Consider the following 19,640-nt stretch of genomic DNA (forward strand, 5'->3'; position numbering starts at 1 on the left):
CTTTTCCACTAACCAGTGTGTCCTGAATATCTTTACAATCTATTAGAAGTTTAAGGGTCCTTTATAAGCCAGTTAAAACAACATTGTCACACATAGATCTGATGATCATAAAATCCACTCTAAAATGTCATTTTTTACCCTCAATTTGCTCTAGCTTTGCTGTCTTTATCTTTATTTTTATTTTTATCTTAATGATTAAATGTTAAGTCATTTTTAAAATTGTGAAAGTAATACTGTGTGTGATTTTTGAAAAAATTCAAACACTGCTACAAACCTCCAGCATGCTTGGGTCTGGAGTGGCCCTCTGTGTGTTCCAACAGCGCTTGCAAGAGCAATTTTAAAACAGTTTGAAGCCTTACTCTACACCATCCACAGAGCAAGGCTATAGAAATTTCAGACAATCGAGAAGGGAAAAAAAGCAAAAACTCAAACACCGGAGGAGAAGATAAAAAATGAAAGTTGTCTCCCCACCCCCTCACCCCCAGCACTGCACATCTTCCCAGGTAGCCCCTAAATAGCCCCTGGAGTGTCCTTCCAGAAAAACAGACTCACTCTTCACTCCCAAATGTGTAAAGGACAGTAGTTCTCAGAAGAGATTCAAACCACCAGGAGTATGTAGACAAAGGCTCGAGCTCTCCCTTAAAGATGTGGAAATGAAAATGAGATTAATCTTACCTTTCAGATTAGCAAGAGATGAGAAGTCTGGCAAAATCTGTGGGGCATGTGGGGAAAGAGTCACTCCTATCGGCTTTTGATGGGAGTGTAAGTAGGTGTACTTTTTGGAGGGAAATTCAAGAATATCTAACCGTTTTTAAAAGTGCACACATTTCTATCATAAGAAGGTTGTTTATGACTTCCTAGCACAAATTGGCAGAGATGTGCGCTCAAGGATTTTCACTGAAGCAATGTTCAAATAGAACAAACAAAAACAAGCCCACTTAACCGTCCATCAGTAGATCTGTTGAAAACATTGCAACACCGTATAACAGAATAGCATGCAAATGCTTAACAAGGTGGATCAGTACATGCTGAGGTGGAAAGCTCCCTAAGACACATTGGATAAAATCCCTTAGATCCCACTCATGCAAATTTTAAAATCATTGACATATAAATATCTGTTTATGCATAGAAAATTTCCAGAAGGTTTGTACAACGAACAATTAAGGGGGGTCAGCTCTGGAGTGTGGCCTGGAAACTGCAGGAAGAGAGAGTTTTGCTTTTCATTTATGAGCTCATGGACTGCTTAACATTTGTAAAAATATGTATGGGTTTTTGTTGAGAGACAGAGAATATGTGGACACACAGACAGACATCCAATAGAAATATATGAAGAGGCTTAACAATGAAATTCTCAGCTCCTGGAGAGAGTCATAATGGCTCCTCGAACCCCTACAATGGGCTATGTCCTTTATGTTATGCACCAAACTTGCAAGGAAAGTATCATTAACCCCATTTGCAGATGAGAAGACTGAACCTTGGAGAATGTAAGTAATTTGTCTGAGATCCCCAAGCTAGTAAGTAACCTAAAACTTCTGCTCCATCCCCTTTAGCAGGTAACAGAGAACTAGACTAGAAGTCACAAAAGTTGGTCTCTAGTCCCGGAGCAGCCTCCAACTAGCTGGTGGCCTTGGACAAGTCAATGCGCCCCAGGGGGCTTCTGTTTGCTGCGTTCCTTACCCACCTCAGCAGGTAGCTGTGAGAATTCCAATGTGAATGTGGGAGACCAAGGCAAAGCAGGGCAGAATCCATCTAATAGTTATACTGTATGGCCACAGTTGTGAGGGCTTTGGAAAGTCTGTTAAGGGACATGCATGGAAAGCTAAGAAAACTCCCTGGAGGAGGTGGTAAAGGAGTAACAGCACTGACACATGGAAACTTCTACCTACAGAGTCCTATGCCAAGCCTTTTATGCATGTTTTCCCTGAAGTATGCCACTGTGAGGTGGGCACAATATCTCCTTCTACCTTGGAAATTGAGGCCAGGGTCTGGGTATGAGTCCAGCTCAAGTGCAATCAGTGTAGATGGAGCTGGGATTCCAGCCCACACCACCAGAGTCTAGAGCGCCTGCTCCTAACTCCCAGCTGCCTCCTTCCCAACAGCCTAGTCACAGTCTCTGCATCCCTCCCTCAGGTGAGGAAAATTCCACGATCTATTCAGAGAAGCCGAGAAATGTTTGTGAGGGGAAAATCAATTTGGGCTACTATGACTCTGATAGCATAGAGGATAACAGCAAGTGCTTTGCAATGTGTGGACTGAAGAATGACTCCTGCAACCTGGGAAACTTACAGAGGTAAGGGTGCCCTCAGAGCTTGGGCAGGAATCTGGGGCTTTGGGATGGGGAAGGTGACCAGGAAGAGCATGGAGTCATCAGTCCTCATGGCCAGCAAATGCTGGCTCCCATCTCACTCTTCCACCTTGTTCAACCCAACACCCTCTGGGAAATAGGGGCCCTGCTGGTCCAGGAGATGCAGAAATGAATCAGCTCTGCTGTTGGGAGTTGTGGAGGGACACACATGGGCCAAAATGTTGATGACTCCAGGGTATGTTCATATAGACCTAGAAAGCTTAACAAGGTGCGAGCTGGGCCCAGAGAAGGAAGTCTGCCATGCTTCATCAATGAAAGGAGGCAAACCATGAAAGGACTTTGAAGGTTGCATAGAAGTTTTCTAGTTAGACTCAAGAAATGGTGGGAGGTACAGGCAGCAGAACTTAGTGAGTAATGAGGGAGAACTGCAGTGCTTTGAACTGTGAGAGTAAAGATCTGGGGATAGGGGCTGGAAGGGAAGAGGGAACAGATGGGTGGGGGATAAACTTAGAAGTGAGGGTAGGGACCAAAATATGAAGAGTCCTGTGAGTTCTGCAGAGAAGTCTGGATTTTATTCTATACTTGTTGGTGGGGGGATAGGAGCTCTGGTAGCATAGTGCCCAAGGCATCTGACTGCTAACCAGAAAGTTGGTGGTTCAAACCTACCAGCCACTCTGCAGAAGCAAGACTGGGCAATTTACTTCCGTAAGGATTAGCCTCTCGGAAATGCAGTGGGGGTCAGTGAGTCAGAACCGATTCAGTGGCAGTGGGTTTGGTTTTTGGGTTTTAGTTGATGAGGAGATGACGTATTTTAAGCAGAGGAAAAGCATGGTCAATTTTTCACTTTAGAAAGATTGCTTAGGCTTATGGGGTGATGATACAGAAGGAGATGTGCCCAGGTAGGAAGTGATGGCAGTGGTCTGGGTAAGGAAGAGCGCTGAACCAACAACAAAAACTGGCTCCATGCACCTGGAAAAGAGGGATGGATTGGAGAACTGTATGGTGTGCAATCAGTAAGCCCAGGATACTGATAGGAAGTGGGGGTGATGGAGAGGAAGAGATATAAGATACAGCATCTTGGTGAGTCATCTTCAAAAATACTCTGCCTCTCTCCTCCACTTCCTTCCAAAGTTGCCCATAACTTCTCAGGGATAATTTGCTCTTGTTGTTAGATCCCATCTATCAATTCCAAGATAGAGTAAAACTGCCTCTTAGGGCTTTCTTGGTTGTAATCTTCATGGAAGTAGATTGCAAAGTCTTTCTCTCATGGAGCTGCTGGGTGAGTTTGAACAGCCAACATTTTGGTTAGCAACTAAGTGGTCAATCGTTATGCCACCAGGGCTTCTTATAGTGGGTGCAAGAAATATTGATTACATAAATGAATGAAAACCTTGCACTATCAAGGTTGATGTTAGGAGAGCAACTTGACTTCATGACATCCTTTCAATGGCCCACAAATATTCCCATCTCCACTTGCAGCTGCTCCCATTGCTTCTGAATTCCACAAAGCCATCCACGGGACTTCTCTTTGCTGCCTGTGGTGGGGTTGTCATGGAAAAGGCAGGGTCTCTGAGATCAGAGGACTTGGGTTCTACTCAAAACTCCATCATTTATGAACTGTCTCAAGGACCTTGAGTCCTCTTTTATCTTCACAACAATCCTGTGACATAGGTCCTGTTAGCAACCCATTTTTCAGATGAGGAAACTAAGAAACATTCAACCCAAAAGATTAAATAAATTTCCCACTGATAAACAGCAAAATCAAACATGAACCTGAATCTAGACGGCAGTCAGGGAGGTATGTAAGTGGTGTAATATAAGGGAAGGTCAGACTGCAGGTGCTCAGCAGTGGCAATGGATGTTGGGGGGGTTACCTTTCAGTTTCCTCATCTGTAAATGGGGCTAAAAAGAGCACCTAACTTACAGAATTATTGTGAGGATAATTATCATTATCTCATTACTAGCATTGCTATTTTACTATTATCCCAAAGCCCTTTTCCTTAATCTCTTTGTGCTTTAGATAAAAGTTTAGACAGCAAGTTACCTTCCCATCCAATAATTCATACAGATTGTTCCATGACATTGGTTGGAATCCTTGCAATATGTCAGCACTCTCTTCATTTCCACCATGAGTTTCCCATTTTCATTCATCTCGTTTCCATACCTCTCCCTGCCTTCTCGTCTTTGCTTGGGTAAACATTGCCCTTTGGTCTCATGTGTTTGATAGTTCAAAGAAACACATTCCTCATGGATGTATTGTTTATTATGAAGGCCAATCTAGTATATGGCTGAAAGGTAACCCCTGGTAGTACCTTCAGCTGCAAGTTAGAACATTGTCTTAGATCAAAAGTCTGAAGGGTTCCTCTAGTGTCTATCAGACCAGTAAGCCTGTGTTTTGTTTCATTTTGTTTCAAACTAATTTGATTTTTGTTCTATATTTTTCTTCCATTATAACTGGAACCTTCTATTGTGTCCCTGGTCAGAGCAAGGAATAGTGGTAGCCATGTACTATCTAATTCTTCTGGTTTCAGGCCAGAAGAGTCTATGGTTCACATGGGCCATTAGTCCTTTGCACTAATGGCTTCCTTGAGTCTTTGATTTTCTTCACTCCTTTTTGCTCTAGATGCAAAAGACAATTGTTCTATCTTAGATGGCTGCTCACAAGCTTTTAAGACCCCAGATGCTACTCAAGCTAGGATGTAGAACATTTTCTTTACTATGTTATTCCTGTTGACCTAGATGTCACCCAAGACTATGGTCCTTAGCCTCCAAGTCCAGTAACTCAGTCCCACGAGGCATTTGGTTGTGTCTAAGAAATTTCCGTAACTGTGTCTTCTTTGGCTCTGCTGTATAGATGAATATACACACAGCACATACAAATACGTACGTTCTATTTAGCATACATGTCTACCTGTGCATTCACTCACAAATTATCATTTGTTATTATACTGTTGTTGCAGAATTGTATGTGTTACAGTGTTTACCTTAGTTGTCCTTTATTCTTGCACACCTCTTAGGGTCTTCCTTTGCAATTATATAGCTTTTGCCTTCACCAGAATTAACACATGTCTACTATCTAGTTAGCAATTCTCCTCCCTCCCCCTCCCATCTCTAGTAACCATTAAAGAATATTTCTTTTTTTGTGTAACCTTACTCTTGGCTTTTTATAATAGTAATCTCACATAGTATTTGTCTTTTTGTTATTGACTTACTTCACTCGCATAACATCCTCCAGCTTCACCCATGTTGTGAGATGTTTGTTTTGTGCATTCCTATGGTTTCTTTGTTTCACTTAATTTTTTATGCAGAGTTCTTTTTGTTTATGTATTTTCTTTATGATTTCCTTTGTTTTTGTTGACTTTGTTTTTGTTAAGTCTTTGTGGTTTTCTTCTTCTTTATTTCAGTGACTGAATTTTTTCTTTGTGGTTGCTCTGAAATTTACCCTTATCTTCCTAAACTTAAAACAATCTGTTATATCTTGATACTGCTTTGACTTCCTCTCTATAGAGGCTCTATAACTACACCATTTATTCCCTCTTTTTGTCTTGAAGTTGTTACCATTTACAGATTGATACCTCTGGTTTCCTGTTTTCAGTTTTGTAGCTTTATTTTACTTTTAAGAATTCTTTCTCTAGGTTGGTGTCTGGAGGATGCTGGTGTATGTCTTAATCTCAGGTTGCTGTCTGATGTCACTGGTTCTCTGTCTGAAGGACTTCCTTTAATATTACATGTAAGGTTGTTCTGGTTTTTACAAATCCCCTTAATTTCTGCTTATCTGGGAATATTCTAGTTTTGTCATTGCATCTAAGAGACAATTTTGCTTGGCAATGTACTTCCACAGTGATACTGCCTTGGAAACCCAGGAAGGGATTGTTATGAGTCAGATCTTACTCAATGGCAGTGAGTTTTTTGGTTTTATATGATTCTTTGGTGGCAATTCTTTTCATTCATGACTTTATATATGTCATTACATTTCCTTCTTGCCTGTATGGTCTCAGCCAAGAAATCAGACTTTAGTCTTATTAGTGTCACTTTGTAGGTGGTGTTTCATTTTTTCTGAGCTGCTCTCAGAATTCTTTCTTTGTCTTTGGTTTGGAAATTTGATTATGATGTATCTTGGTGACTTTCTTTTGGGGTCTATTCTGTATGGGGTTCATTGAGCTTCTTGGATGCAAACCTACTTGTTTTTCATGAGATTAAGGAAGTTTTGCCAGCAAATCTTCAAAAATTCTTTGTGTGCTTGTTTTTTTTTTTTTTTTGGTCTCCTCTTGTTCTGGAATTCCAGTCACACACATATAAATTATTTCTCTTGATAGTGTCCCATATATCTCTTAGGCTTTCTTCATTTTTATCATTCTTTTTTCTGATTATTTCTCAAACAAGGTAGTATCAAGGGATTGTCCTCTATTTCACTAATTCTTTCTTTCATTGATTCAATTCTACTTCTATGTCTTTCCATTGATTTACCTATTTCTGATATTTTATTGTTAATTCAGATTTCTAGTTGCTGTTTTTGTATGGTTTCTAATTGTTTATTTTGTCATTTTGTTCTTGTATTGTTTTCCCAAATTCTCCTAGGGTTTTGTCTGTATTTTCCTTGATCCTTTGAGGATCCTATGTATAAGTCTTTTGAATCCCTATTATGTAGTTCCATTACCATTTCTTCCTCAGAAAGTTTTCTGCCCCTTCATTTTGGCCACTTTGCTTCACTCTGGATATGTCTACACAGTTTCTCTGTCACCTATTGGGAGTTCCATGAAGTTGCCTTCCTGTGATCCTAACCTGCAATGGCTGCTGGCTTTGTTCCAAGATGGCCACACTGGGCCAGCTAGTGACAAGGAATCTCCACTCCATATCTTTCCTCAAAAGATATGAAGCAAAATGAGCAAGATGTGAGCTAGAGCTAAGGAAGGAAGTACAGGAAGAAGGGTGAGAGCTTCAGGGATCCTGACATCCACAGAACAGGGAGGGAGCCAGCTTCATGGAGTAATAGATCCACAGAGGTCAGTAGGAGGTCCTCCACTCAACCAGACTCTGGGAAGCTCCTCACCCCTCACATTTGGTAGGAGCCAGATCCCAGTTACTGGCTGCACCCAATATGCACCTTTGTCTGGAGAACAAAGGAGTACCTTCCTCCTCCTCCCACTTTCTCAGAGAGTAGCAGCTCAAACACCCTCCATCCCTGCCACCACACCAGGTAGTAGCCTTCCTGTCCCCGCAGCTCCATCTGCTTTCTCCTCTGCATACCCCATAAGCAGCAGAGAGAGCGAGTGTTTGCTGGATCTCTGCCCTGCCCTTCAGTCACCCCTTGCCCCCAACCTGTGAAGTAGGTGGAGAGAGTTTTCTGTGCTCCTCTTTGACCCCCTACTCGGCCCCTCACCAACTTGCCAAGTGGGTGAGGAGTGTGCCTGCACACTCCCTGACCACACACCTTGTCCCTCACCTGCTGACTTGCAGGTAGGTGGAGAGAGCTCCTGTGACAGAGAGACCACCTGCATGCTCACCATCCCACCCTTGACTTGCTGAGCAGATGGAGAGAGTATTCTTAGTCTTTATATATTCTGGGTACGTGTCTTTTGTCAAATATATATACTATAAATATATCCTCTCTTATTGTAAGTTGCCTCTTCATTCTCATAGTGCTGTCTTTTTGATGAAGAGCAAAGCTCTTAATTTTAATGTAGTGCAATGTATTATATTTTTTCTTGATAGTCAATGCTTTTGTATCCTGTCTATGAAATCCTTGCCTACTCCAAGATCATAAAGATACTCCTAGCTATTGTCTTCTGAAAGTTTTATCAATTTGCATTTTGCATTTATATCTACCATTCACACACACACATACACGCGCGCGCGCACACACACACACACCCCTGTGGGAAATCTGCTCTGCTTCTCAGGGGTTTAAAATAGCCAAGTATTTAAAATGTCTTAGTCAGACATATTCTCTAGAGAGTAGGAGATAAACTCCACAAGGATTCTTGGATCCAGCACCTTAGTAAATGTTCTGGGCACTTAGAGGTCTGGAGAAAATTAAGCTATCCTCTCCATGGTGAAAGACAAAATGTTGAACCTCACACCCCATCATGAAAAAATAGGCACAGCATGGAAATACATGTCATGAAAGCATTACCTAAAGAAATCTGAGTAGCTGTATTAATATCAGACAAGGAAGATGATTAAACAGGTGTTCACTTTGTAATTATAAATTCAACTGTATATTTATATTTTAGGCATTTTTTTTTCATTTTTATTTATTCCCTCCACTATTTTAGGAAATTTTGAATATATGTCATAGCTAAAATAATTTTTAAAAAGTGCTGTGAGAATAGGGTGAATATTTATACCAAGTAGATACAGTCCTTAGAACAACGAATCATGGGAGATCAAAAGGGCAATATTTGCATAGGGAAACAGTTCAGAGGGCAGGAAAGAAGGACACAGGGAAAAGGTAACCACAGGGAGGAGGTGGGAAGAGAGCTGTTACACTATGGGGATTGCAATCAATGTCATGAAACAAAATATGTATGAACTGCTGTATGGAAAATGAATTTGCTCTGTAAATGTTCACCCAGATCACAATAAAAATAATAAAAAAAAAAGTGCTGTGGGAAGCAAATCAGAGAATCTTCCTTTGAGAAAGTGGATTGTGCTTCTTTGTGAAGCTAAGGGACTTTTTCTAAGTACATGAGGTGAAATATATATATATATATATATAGAGAGAGAGAGAGAGAGAGAGAGAGAGAGAGAGAGAATTCACTGCTTCATTTGGTAACAATGAAAGTTGCAACATTTCTTTGTCTAGATTTCAAAAAGACAAATCCAAAGTAAGATCAATTGGGTGTAGCTCAATCAGTGGATTTGCACAATCCGGTCCCACTGTTTCCAGCTGTATGGTATGTCTTTATTGTCTGTCCCACCCACATTTGGCTTACTTTTTCTGAGATAAATAAACAATATTTGTCTGTTATCTCTCCCCACCCCCTTGGTAACTATGACTGTTAAAAATGACGTCAAAATGAAACCTTCTCTTCTGTCTTCCTGGAAAGTCCTCCACAGTTGCTCCTTTGCAATAGCCTCGGTCTGGTTGTAGCTGCTTCTGCCCCCCTTCTCTACTACCCCATACCTTGGTCCTCATCTGTTTGGAATTGATGGGGAGTTTAGGCAGTAATGCTCAGGATCCCCTGTATAGGGAAATGAATGGTGCCTTGGAGCACAGCGATGTTTCAGCACCACGGAGAGTGCCCATGGGCTTGCTTCCTCCTGACATTTCCATTAAGGAGCCCTGGTTACCCCATGGTTAAGTGTTCTGCTGCTAACTGAAAGGTTGGAGGTTTGAACTCACCAGCTGCTCCGTGAGAGAAAAGACATGGTGATCTGCTCCTGTAACCACAGCATAGGATATCCTATGGTGCAATTCTACTCTGTCCCATAGGGTTGTTATGAGTTGGAATAAACTCAACAACACACATCAACAACAAGGATGACAATGAGACAGTAGTAAAATAAATGTCAATTCCTTTTGTGTTCTATGTGGTTCTAAAACCAGCTCTGTTCCCAGACATGCTTAGTTTTCAGAGGTTCAGACTAAGATATGCTTAGTCTTCACAGGCTGAATTCCCAGTATTCAGTTGGCACTCAGTAAAGGTGCAGATGTGCTCTATCATGCCACACAGTCATCTCACAGTTGAAAGCACTTGTAAGAGTGACCAGCTGGAATCCCTTACGACCAGCATGCATTGCTCCCAAGCCACCCTCTTCCTCCTGTAGCAATCTCAGGTCTGCCCTTTGGTCTTCTGGGCCATCCCTCTTACCCAAAGAGTATTGTTGCCCATAGCATCTCTCCTTCCATCATCCAGGCTGGGGACCAAATGACTGGGGCACTCCATCTGCAAGATTTTACTCTTTCCCCTGATTCCTGGCCCCTTCCAGATACTGGATAGACTACGAGACCTACCTGGTGGAGAACAGTTCAACAGGGATAGTGGATATGCCTTTTGTGAAGACTTCGGTTCACAACTTCAGCATCAACACCTCAGATGATCTGCACTTCTCGCTGACCCCCTCTCAGGTGAGGAGTCTCTCTATCCCTGTTGGCTGGTCATGGCTTTATTTCTCTCAGACATAATTTTCAAAATTCTGTGACAGTCATGGTTTGTGTTTGGTACCCATCAAAACTTATCCCTCCCATGTCCCATGTCCCATTTTGGCAGAGTTCTGCCTCCTTTTTAATGGGTGCTAGTGGGTTCATTGTATGAGTGGATCCTGGAAGTAGATTAGCCAGGGTGCTAGCAAGAGATGTTTAGAAGAACATGGAGTTGAGTGCCAATAGACTTGGATCCTGGTCCTGGACTTTCCACTGTTCACTAAATGTCCTCCAGGAAATTCTTTCCCATCTCTGGGCCATAGAGTCCTCATATGTAAAATGGGTTCTAGACTTCCTCCAAAATCTAAAACTCCCATGACCTCTTGCACCCAGGGAACATATTTGAAACCCGATAAATGGCACATTTGGTTGTACAGCAAAACAGTTAAATGGGCAGACTCTGGTTTACCTTGGTCTGCATTCAGATCCCAGCTGTGTCCCTTACCTGCTATTATTCTTGGGCAATTATTTTACTTCTTTGAGTCTCGGTTTCCCCATCTGTAAAATGGTGATGATCTTGTCTGCTTTCATGGTTTTGGGGAGGAGCAAATGAGATAATGGACAGGGAATGCTTACCTCAGTGAGGGCTCAGTATGGTCAACAGACTCCCTGAAGGAATGAACCTAATGGTGGAAGTTCAGGCAAATGGGCAAGTTGGTTAATGTTGAGGTACTTTTAGGTCTGTTTGGAGAAGGGAAGATGGAAGATAGATAGGGTCTTTCTCAACCCTCTATCATATCGCCCAAGGGGCTGGGCCCTTGGCATGGGGTACACACTGGCCACAGGAATCACACACATGTCCCTCTGCCCCAGGGTCTGGGTTGGAAAGGAGAACATTGAAGCCTTCAGCTGCACCTCCTAGCTCCTTGTTCCAATGTCCATGGAATGCTTTTAAGGCAGGTATCATGTGGGATCACCTCCAGTTCCAGGAAGAAGAGTGAGATCAGAGAATGAACACAACTTTTTTGAGGGGTAATTTCCAGAGAAATGTATTTTAATACTTTGACCATTTTAAATTTTTGTTAATTTGTCATTGGTGGTGGTGGTAGGAGAAGATACATATTCAGTCTGGATTCTTCAGTGCTCTGTCTCTGCCCCTACTGTCTCCTTTCCTGAGCTCCAAGACAGTCATATTTCTCTGATGACTTTATTATTTCCATTCATTCCCTCGTCTGAAGTGAGATACCATCTCCATAAGTCCTATTTAAACACAGGTACTGTGAGGACCCTGGCCATGAGCACATCACAGCCAAGCAAACGTCCCTCACATTTGCAAACTGATGAAATCCATGAGCTTTCCCATGTGTCATCTCTTCACACCCTACTCTTAGTCTGACAGGTGGCCAAGCAGGCACACTGTTACCTCTGTCTCCTCATCAGGAAATGAGGCCCCACAAGTGCCATGAATTGTCCTGGAAGATCCAGAGCTTCAGTAGTGTCACAGGTGTCCCATCTATCAGAATGGATGTCTGCCCCCGCACCAGGGTGGACCTCAATTTCCCCTCCCACCTGGGGGAGTGGCGGGACCTGTGGAATCTTGGGTAAGGATAGGTGCTGCGGGGGCTGTGCTTACAGATCCCGAGGCAGGTGATGGAAAACGAGGAGAAGCCCCCTGACAGAGTCCGGCTTCCTGGGAGTTTTTTTGGATCCCTGAGGAACAGGAGGTCTACTGTTCGGTTGGCCATAACCATCCTGGACATCGGTGCAGGGGATGTCTTCAAGGTGAGGAGAGGCCTGAGCAGGGCTCAGGGTAGCTCTGCGGGTTAAATGCCAGCTTCCCTCAGGTCCCAGGCCCCAGCTCACCCTCACTGGCATCTTTGTTATGGGCCAGATGGGCACGGAGGGAGGTTGAGATTTGAGAGTGTTTCTAAGGCATGATTATGGCCATGGTCATCTCACACCCCTGTCTCTGCAGAGTCATCCGTTCAGAGGTCTGGCTCCCCAGACACCAGAGCTGTGGACTTGAATGTGCTTGAATGTGTAGCCCAAGTGTGTTCATGTGCTCACGTGTCCATGTGCATGCATAAACGTGCAGAACCTTTATATTCTGTACCCACTAATCATGTGTACTCATGTGAGGTCATGTTCACATGAACAGAGTACCCATGCCCTTGAAAATATGTATGCCAGGTGTGTACACTCAGAGGTGTGGGTCCTCTCATGTGCAGATGTGTACCCATGAGTGCTGTCGTGGGCAGGTGTTCACCCACCTGGATTCACCCACTGTCTTCCATTTCCATGCTGACCTATCTGCTGGACTTGTACCCTCTGGTTAAGGGGGCAGAGGAACATACAACTGAGAGCTGTCAGAAGCATGGCTTTGTGACCAGTTTGCCTGGAGGGAGCCCCTAGACTCCTGGCCTTAGTCTTTGCCTTCAGGCAAGGATCATGGTCCTGGAGGTTCCCAGGGACCCTAGGCCAGGGTTGGGGTTGGGGCAGCCGTTCTGAAGCCCGACATCCCCCCAACGCTTCCATCCACAGGGCCCCCAGCTGAACCTGGAGAATGGCAGCAGTGTGTTGAACAATCGTCTGGTGGGCTTGAGTGTAGGAGCTACGCCTGTCACTGGCCTGGCTGAGCCTTTGGAGATAACCTTTTCCCATGAAACTTACCTCCCTGTGAGTCCCCCACCCAGGCCTGGAAGTGACAATAGAACAGACAGCAGGGTGGGCAGACATGGGCACATGGGCTCTGGGCAGACATGTGTAGGACATTGTACCTCTACCCTTACACATGCGCACAAGACTATGATTAGGACCAGAACCACATGCTCGCCCTGTGTGTATATGATCCCAGATATCACCTACTCATGTGCTCACACCAGTACACGTAGGACTTAGCAAACTCACATGCACTCACATGATGTCACACCTGCCTACATCTATGTGCTCCTACAATCAGATACACACAGACATGCAGCCTCTCTCAGCCACGTGCCATGTTCATGCCCCTCACACACTGATCCAGACACATGAAATGATGTGGTACATTTTCCCTTATGCCCCCCCGGGAGCGAGCCTTGCTTTCTGCCCAAAGCACACAGACTAAGAAGCTCATAAGCATGCTGTCCCCCTTTCCCTTCTTCCTCCCTGACTCCCACCCTCTGGTTTCAGAACATGTTTCTCAGCTGTGTTTTCTGGGATGTGACTAAAGGTAGGGCCTGAAGGACCTTCTTGGGGTGATATGGGAGGAGGGCATGGGTCCCTTGGGGGATGGGGCGGGTTCTTCCCCTCCTTTCTCACTTCTTCCTTCCTGGTGCCTCCTCTCCCAGGGCCAACAGGAGACTGGGCCTCTAAGGGCTGCTCCACAGAGCACACAGCCAGGAGGACCGTGTGCCGCTGTGACCACCTGACATTCTTCGCCCTCCTGCTGGTAATGGCCCCGCTCTGCCCTGAACCCAGCAATCCTGAAGGCTCCTGCCCACAGAGGGAGCTGCCTGGCAGGGCCAGGGCCTGTGGGGCATGGGCCTACCTCTGCTGATGGGTCCTGATTGGGTGAGGGGTCCCCCACAGAGGCCGATCCTGGACAAGGTCACCGTGCAGGCACTCACGCGCATTTCCCAGGCGGGCTGCGGAGCCTCCATGCTCTTTCTGACCTTCACTATTGTCCTCTACATTGTCCTCAGGTGGGTGATCCCCCATCCCACCCTGCACCTCCCTTCCACCCTCAGAAAGGCAGCAGGGCAGGGCATGCCAGGCAGCTTCTCCACACTCAGGGGCCTCTGGGAACCCCAGGCTTTCATCACAACTTCTCAGCAACTCAGGCAAAAATAAAAAGGGGTTCCATTGTCCTAACATTTCTAAACTAAGTCTCTAAATTGAGGTTTTGGTGGTTTTTTTGTTTTGTTTTTTTAACATTGTGAGTGTTTGGTTTTTGTTTTTTTTTTTTGTAAAATATTTTATCTCACTGTTTTATTGCTTTCAAAATATTTTATTTTGAAATAATTATAGATTCACAAGAAGTTAGAAAGATAGTACTTAGAGTTTGTAGAGTTTTCACCCAGCTTTCCCTAGTAGTGACATTTATGTAATTGAGTTCAATATCAAAATCAGGAAATTGGCACCGGTACAGTATTGTTCACTAGATAATAGTTTTCACTATTTAAAAAAAATTTTTTTTGTTGTGATTTGGGTGAAAGTTTAAAGAGCAAATTGGTTTTTCATTCAACAAAGCACACACGTTCTGCTTCATGATGTCCACTTCAGTCCCCACAATGCAACAGCTCTCGTCCCATTTTCTCCCTGTGCCCACCTCTTTCCTTTGTCCTTCCTCCCTACCCCTTCCTGCCTTCCTGACTCTGTCCCTGGGCAAATGCTGTCCTCTTAGTCGTCTATGGTTGATTGTTCTAATGAGTGTGTACCCTCCCGGTATCGCTATTCACCACATAGGCCTGTCTATCATTTGGCTGAAAGTTAAGCTATGGGGGCTGAGTTCAGTTCCCAGCTTGAAGGGTATCTAAGGGCTGTAATCTTGAGAGTCCCACCAGTCTTCACCAGACCAGTAAGCCTGGCCTTTTTTTTTTTAATAACTTTAAGTTTTGTTCCATGTTTTTCTCCTACTCTATCTGGGACCTCCACTGTGATCCCTTTCAGAGTGGTCAGCAGTGGTAGCCGGGCATCATCTAGTTCTTCTGGTCTCAGAGACATAGAGGCTCAGATTCATGGGTTTTCACTGTTATTTTACATGTATCAATTTGTATGTGAGTGTTTGTGCAGGATTGACTACGTAATTTGCAAGGCTCAGTGTGAAATTAAAATAAGGAGCCCCTTGTTAAGAGTTATTAAGAATTTTAAGACAGTGAAAATGAAGCATTAAACTAAGCATAGGGCCCTTCTGAGCATTGGGCCTTGTGGGACTGTGAAATTAGCCCTTGTGCATATGTGTGGGTGCGCATGTATGTGTATACATATGAAGTTATCCCATGTATAGACCAGGATTGAGTTTTACTGGCCTCACTTGGATCTTGTGTCCATGACTGAGCTGATCATGGTATTGAAAGGATGTAATGCACTGATTGGCCAAGTCAGGCCACGTGCCCACTCTTGGACTTGAGTTACCAAAGGGCCAAACCCACCCAAACTGCATTGCTGAGGATGGAGAAGAGCTCGAAGGGGGATGGGTAGAGAACAAGCAGAAACAGAAAGACCTCTCAGCCTGCTCTCCCAGGCAGGCCGTGGCCAAGGGACCCACAGAACCTGCTTGTCTGAAAGATTCCCTGGGGAGCCTGTGAGAGCAGCTTCACACCCAGCCTATCCCGTCCCTGCCTCCTGCAGGAGCCCTTGGGTCTCCTGACTCCCAGTCCAGTGCTCTCTCACTGCCCTTCTCCACCCGATTCTTTATCTCCTTCACCCTTTGGCTCTGGGTTACAGCCCCCACCAGCCCCACCCAGTGCATCTCAGACTGAAGCATGAACGTTAGTGGTGCCACCCCTGCCCCCACCCCCCAAGCCCTGGCCTAGGACATGGCTCCCACCCCCAGCAAGCTGAGCGTGACTTTCCAGCCGGCTGCACTGCTGGATCCTGTGAGCCAGGCTTGGAGCACCAGGAGGAACTGTCACCAGCTCCCAAGGGTGGGGCCTGGCAACTCAGGTGAGGTGGACATTGCCCTGCATACCGCCTGCAGACAACCTTGGACTGCCATCCTTCCAATGAGAGACCTTTTGGATCTGCTTTGTTAATAATGCAGAATGGTAGTTCATGGGAGGAGGTTAGCCCGGGGAAGCCAACACTGGGCAGGGAGGCTGGGGCCCAGGGTTGGAGTCCTTGCTCTGCCCAGTGATTCCCTGTGCCCCTGGGGACTTCAATTCCCTACCTATCAAACAGGGTTAATTATACCCACCCTACCTCCGCTGCTCTGGTAGCATAGTGGCTAAGACACTTGACTGCTAACCAGAGGGCTGGCAGTTCAAACCTACCAGCCACTCCTCAGAAGGAAGATGAGGCAATCTACTTCCATAGTGATACTGTCTTGGAAACCCAAGGAGGGGTTGCTATGAGTCGAGTCCAACTTGATGGCACATTACAACAACTACCTCCATCGCAGGCCTCAGCATCCATCCACCTGTCATCTACTCACTGAACCAATAGGAAGCAGGGCCTCCTCCTGCCGACTGTTCTAGGCCCTGAGTTCTTACAGAGACAAAGGGGAGGTTAGAGAGTTATACTGTGATGGTGAGAAACTTACAAATCCATCGAGGGTAGGGGAACTTCAGGAGCCCTGGTGGCACTCAACTGCTAACAGAGAGGTTGATGCTTCGAACCCACCCAGCAGTTTCACAGGAGAAAGGCCTTGCAAGCCGTTCCTGTGACGATTACAACCAAGGAAACCTTATGGGGCAGTTCTCTTAGCTATGAATTGAAATCAACTTGACAGCACCTACCAACAGCAAAGGACCTTCAGAAACAGCCTCCTCAGAAGGAAACATCTAATGGGAGTTTTGATGGTAGAGTGGAAGTCAAGAAAGAAGGTGGGAGGACCTGAGGGGCAGGGTAAGGCATTGAGAGCAGAGAGAAGAACATGGGTGAAGTCTAGGAGGTGTGAAAAGGTAGAAAGCATTCAGGGAATTGCAAAGTATACAGTTTGATTAAAACACCAAGCCTAGGGGTGAGACTTGCAGGACCTGGAACCTGTAGGGTCCTGTGGGCCCTGAGAGGCATCCTGGTCTTGAACCTGAAGGTATTACACACTGACTGTTGGGCAGGGGTAGAAGCTGGAAGATCATGTGGAGAGCCATGGACTCAGGGTGGAACCAAGAAGGTGGGATGGAGAGAACTGGGTGCCTCATGGGAGCTGTGGACCCTTGGGGCTCTCACTAACTCTCCTTGCCCCAGGTTCTTTCGACAGAGGTTCAAGTCAGAAGATGCTCCCAAGATCCACATGGCCCTGAGCGTCAGCCTGTTCCTCCTGAATCTGACCTTCTTCATCACTGTGGGGAGTGGCTTGCAGGGTTCTGAATCTGCCTGTTGGGCCCGGGGAGCTGTCTTCCACTATTTCCTGCTCTGTGTCTTCACATGGATGGTCCTGGAAGCCGTCCACCTTTACCTGCTTGCCATCAGGGTCTTCAACACTTATTTCAGGCACTACTTCCTCAAGTTGAGCCTGGTGGGCTGGGGTAGGTGCTGCTGGGGTGGGCGGAGGAGACAGCTGGACTGGACTTTCCCTCCAGCCAGGCCCTGGGGGTGGGCAATATGACAACGGAAATTTCCCTTGGGTGAGGGGAGCTGTCAGTCAGGCCCAGGACTCTAGGGACGACAGCTAGAGGGGTTTCAAGAACCCTAGGGCATGCCTACGGAGGCTGGCAAAACCGTACCTCCTCCCCTTTCCCCCAGGCCTTCCCGCCCTGATCGTCATTGGCACTGGGAGTGCCAATAGCTATGGCCGCTACACCATCCATGACGAGGAAAACCGTACCACACTGGAGCTGTGAGTGGTGGCTGCAGAAGCAGGGTTGATATCAGATCCCTGACTTCACGTATCGGAGCTTGGGAGAGGGAGTCCTAGGAAGAGAGATCAAGTAGGACAAGGCTGGAAAGCTCCTCAGATCCAGCTAGCTTATGGCATGGAGGGGTAGGGTAAACAGACCTACAGAAACGAAGGGAAACAAGAGAGGGGGGCCTGCAAAGTGGGAGAAAAAAGGAGTCAGGATGCTGGGCTCTAGCCTGGGCTATCACTGGCTCATGGGGCACCTTCAGGCAAATTGAAAAAGGCGCTCCTCCTAGGTGCTCAGCCTGGTAAGTGGAGTCCATGCTGCATTTCATCTCTTACCTGGCCCCTCAGCCAGATGCTCTCTTGCAGGGCACAACCTGCCCCATCATCCATAGCAGCCCAGGTTCCAGTCCAGGCTCTGGTCCTGACTTATGTGTGCCCTTGGGCAAGCCCCTCAGAGTAAACTTCAGTTTACTTATCTGCCCAGTGGAGAGGGTCAACATGCTCTCTCAGGGCCTTTTGTCCCTGTGGTGCACAGAGCAGTGGAACCAAGCTGAACCTCCAGACTCCGCCCTGGTGCTCCCATGGTGCCCAGCACTGAGCCCACAGCTCTGTGCTAGGAGGGGCCAGCAGACCTTTGGTCCTGTCTCTAGGATCTCAAACACAGGGGCCACAGGCCAGATGGGGACTCTGGTAGAGTGGCATGTGGGTACCTGTCCAGTGGGCCCTCAGGAGGGCGTTTGGAGCTGCCTGACATAAGGTTTTACAAGAAAAGCAGAGATCTGAATATTTATGCCAAACCTGGTTTTTAGAGAGTAGCCATTAACCATTAATTCATTTTTTTTCATAATATTGTGTGTGTAGGGGGAAAATTGAATATGTCTTTGGCCCTTTAAATTGACATTAAATATGTCAAAGTGGCCCTTTTGCTTAGCCTTGTCTAAGAGACTCTTGAGTCCTTTGATATCCCCTTTACCAGGAGGAAATAGGGTGGGTGGATCGAGAGGAATCTTCTTGGTCATCAAAGTCAGTCAGGAGAGACTCCCTGGGGGCTTACTGGATGCAGGTCTCCTCTCCCTGTCCCACTGGCCATCTTCTTCCTCCAGGTGTTGGTTCCACAAGAAGACTGCCCTCTACATCACCGTCCATGGCTACTTCCTCATCACTTTTCTCTTCAGCGCTGTGGTCCTAGGCCTGGTGGCCTGGAAGATCTTCACTCTGTCGAGTGTCACAGCGGGCAAGGAACAAGGGCCAAACTGGAAGGGGATCCTCACCGTGCTGGGCCTCTCAAGCCTGGTGGGCATGACGTGGGGGCTGGCTATCCTCACACCCCTGGGCCTGTCCACCGTCTATATCTTCGCATTGCTCAATGCCCTGCAAGGTGAGGCACGGGTACACACCCACTTGCACACACACAAGCTTGCACACACGTGCTTGCACACATGCACGCTCACACATACACACACGTGAGCTTTCTGTGCTTTTTAAAAGAGACTCTATATTTCATTTCCAGGATTTTGATTTGTGTTTTTCTAGAAATAGGTTTCATTTTTGCCTGATTTCTTCGTAGTGTCTTTTAAGCAGAGTTTTTAAATAGCTCCCTCCCTGTGTGTCCCACCCGTACGCTCACTGCAGCCTTCTCCTCACTGACAGGTGTCTTCATTTTCTGCTGGTTCGTTGTCCTCTACTTCCCCAGGCAGAGTGCCGTGTCCACCTCTTCTGGAACTGCCCGAGTTGACCAAACTCACTCTGTGTCTCACGGATAA

At 45.9% G+C, this 19,640-nt stretch overlaps 1 protein-coding gene and 1 non-coding gene across 2 annotated transcripts; both read left to right on the forward strand.

Annotated features, from left to right (window-relative positions):
- Positions 1-266: 266 nt before the first annotated feature.
- On the forward strand, positions 267-403 carry LOC122150641. The gene has a single exon (XR_006163783.1). It is a non-coding gene; the product is annotated as a small nucleolar RNA SNORA9 (small nucleolar RNA).
- A 1,861-nt stretch (positions 404-2,264) lies between these two features.
- ADGRG3 (adhesion G protein-coupled receptor G3) lies at positions 2,265-19,640 on the forward strand. The gene is made up of 11 exons (XM_007948045.1): positions 2,265-2,290; positions 10,238-10,376; positions 12,027-12,173; positions 12,933-13,067; positions 13,563-13,602; positions 13,721-13,821; positions 13,962-14,074; positions 17,280-17,560; positions 17,778-17,871; positions 18,981-19,255; positions 19,528-19,640. The coding sequence occupies exons 2-11, from the start codon at positions 10,296-10,298 to the stop codon at positions 19,638-19,640; spliced, it is 1,380 nt and encodes a 459-aa protein (XP_007946236.1). The 5' UTR covers positions 2,265-2,290; positions 10,238-10,295.

The sequence above is a fragment of the Orycteropus afer genome, unplaced genomic scaffold, assembly GCF_000298275.1.
Source record: "Orycteropus afer afer isolate SDZICR_OR568_19922 unplaced genomic scaffold, OryAfe1.0 scaffold00009, whole genome shotgun sequence".
Classification (NCBI taxonomy): Eukaryota; Metazoa; Chordata; class Mammalia; order Tubulidentata; family Orycteropodidae; genus Orycteropus; species Orycteropus afer.

Coding starts and splice junctions, on each gene's coding strand:
- ADGRG3 (XM_007948045.1), top strand. CDS start 10,296: ATGCCTTTTGTGAAGACTTCGGTTCACAACTTCAGCATCAACACCTCA. Junction 12,174..12,932: donor GTGCAGGGGATGTCTTCAAG/GTGAGGAGAGGC, acceptor TTCCATCCACAG/GGCCCCCAGCTGAACCTGGA. Junction 13,068..13,562: donor CCCATGAAACTTACCTCCCT/GTGAGTCCCCCA, acceptor CTCTGGTTTCAG/AACATGTTTCTCAGCTGTGT.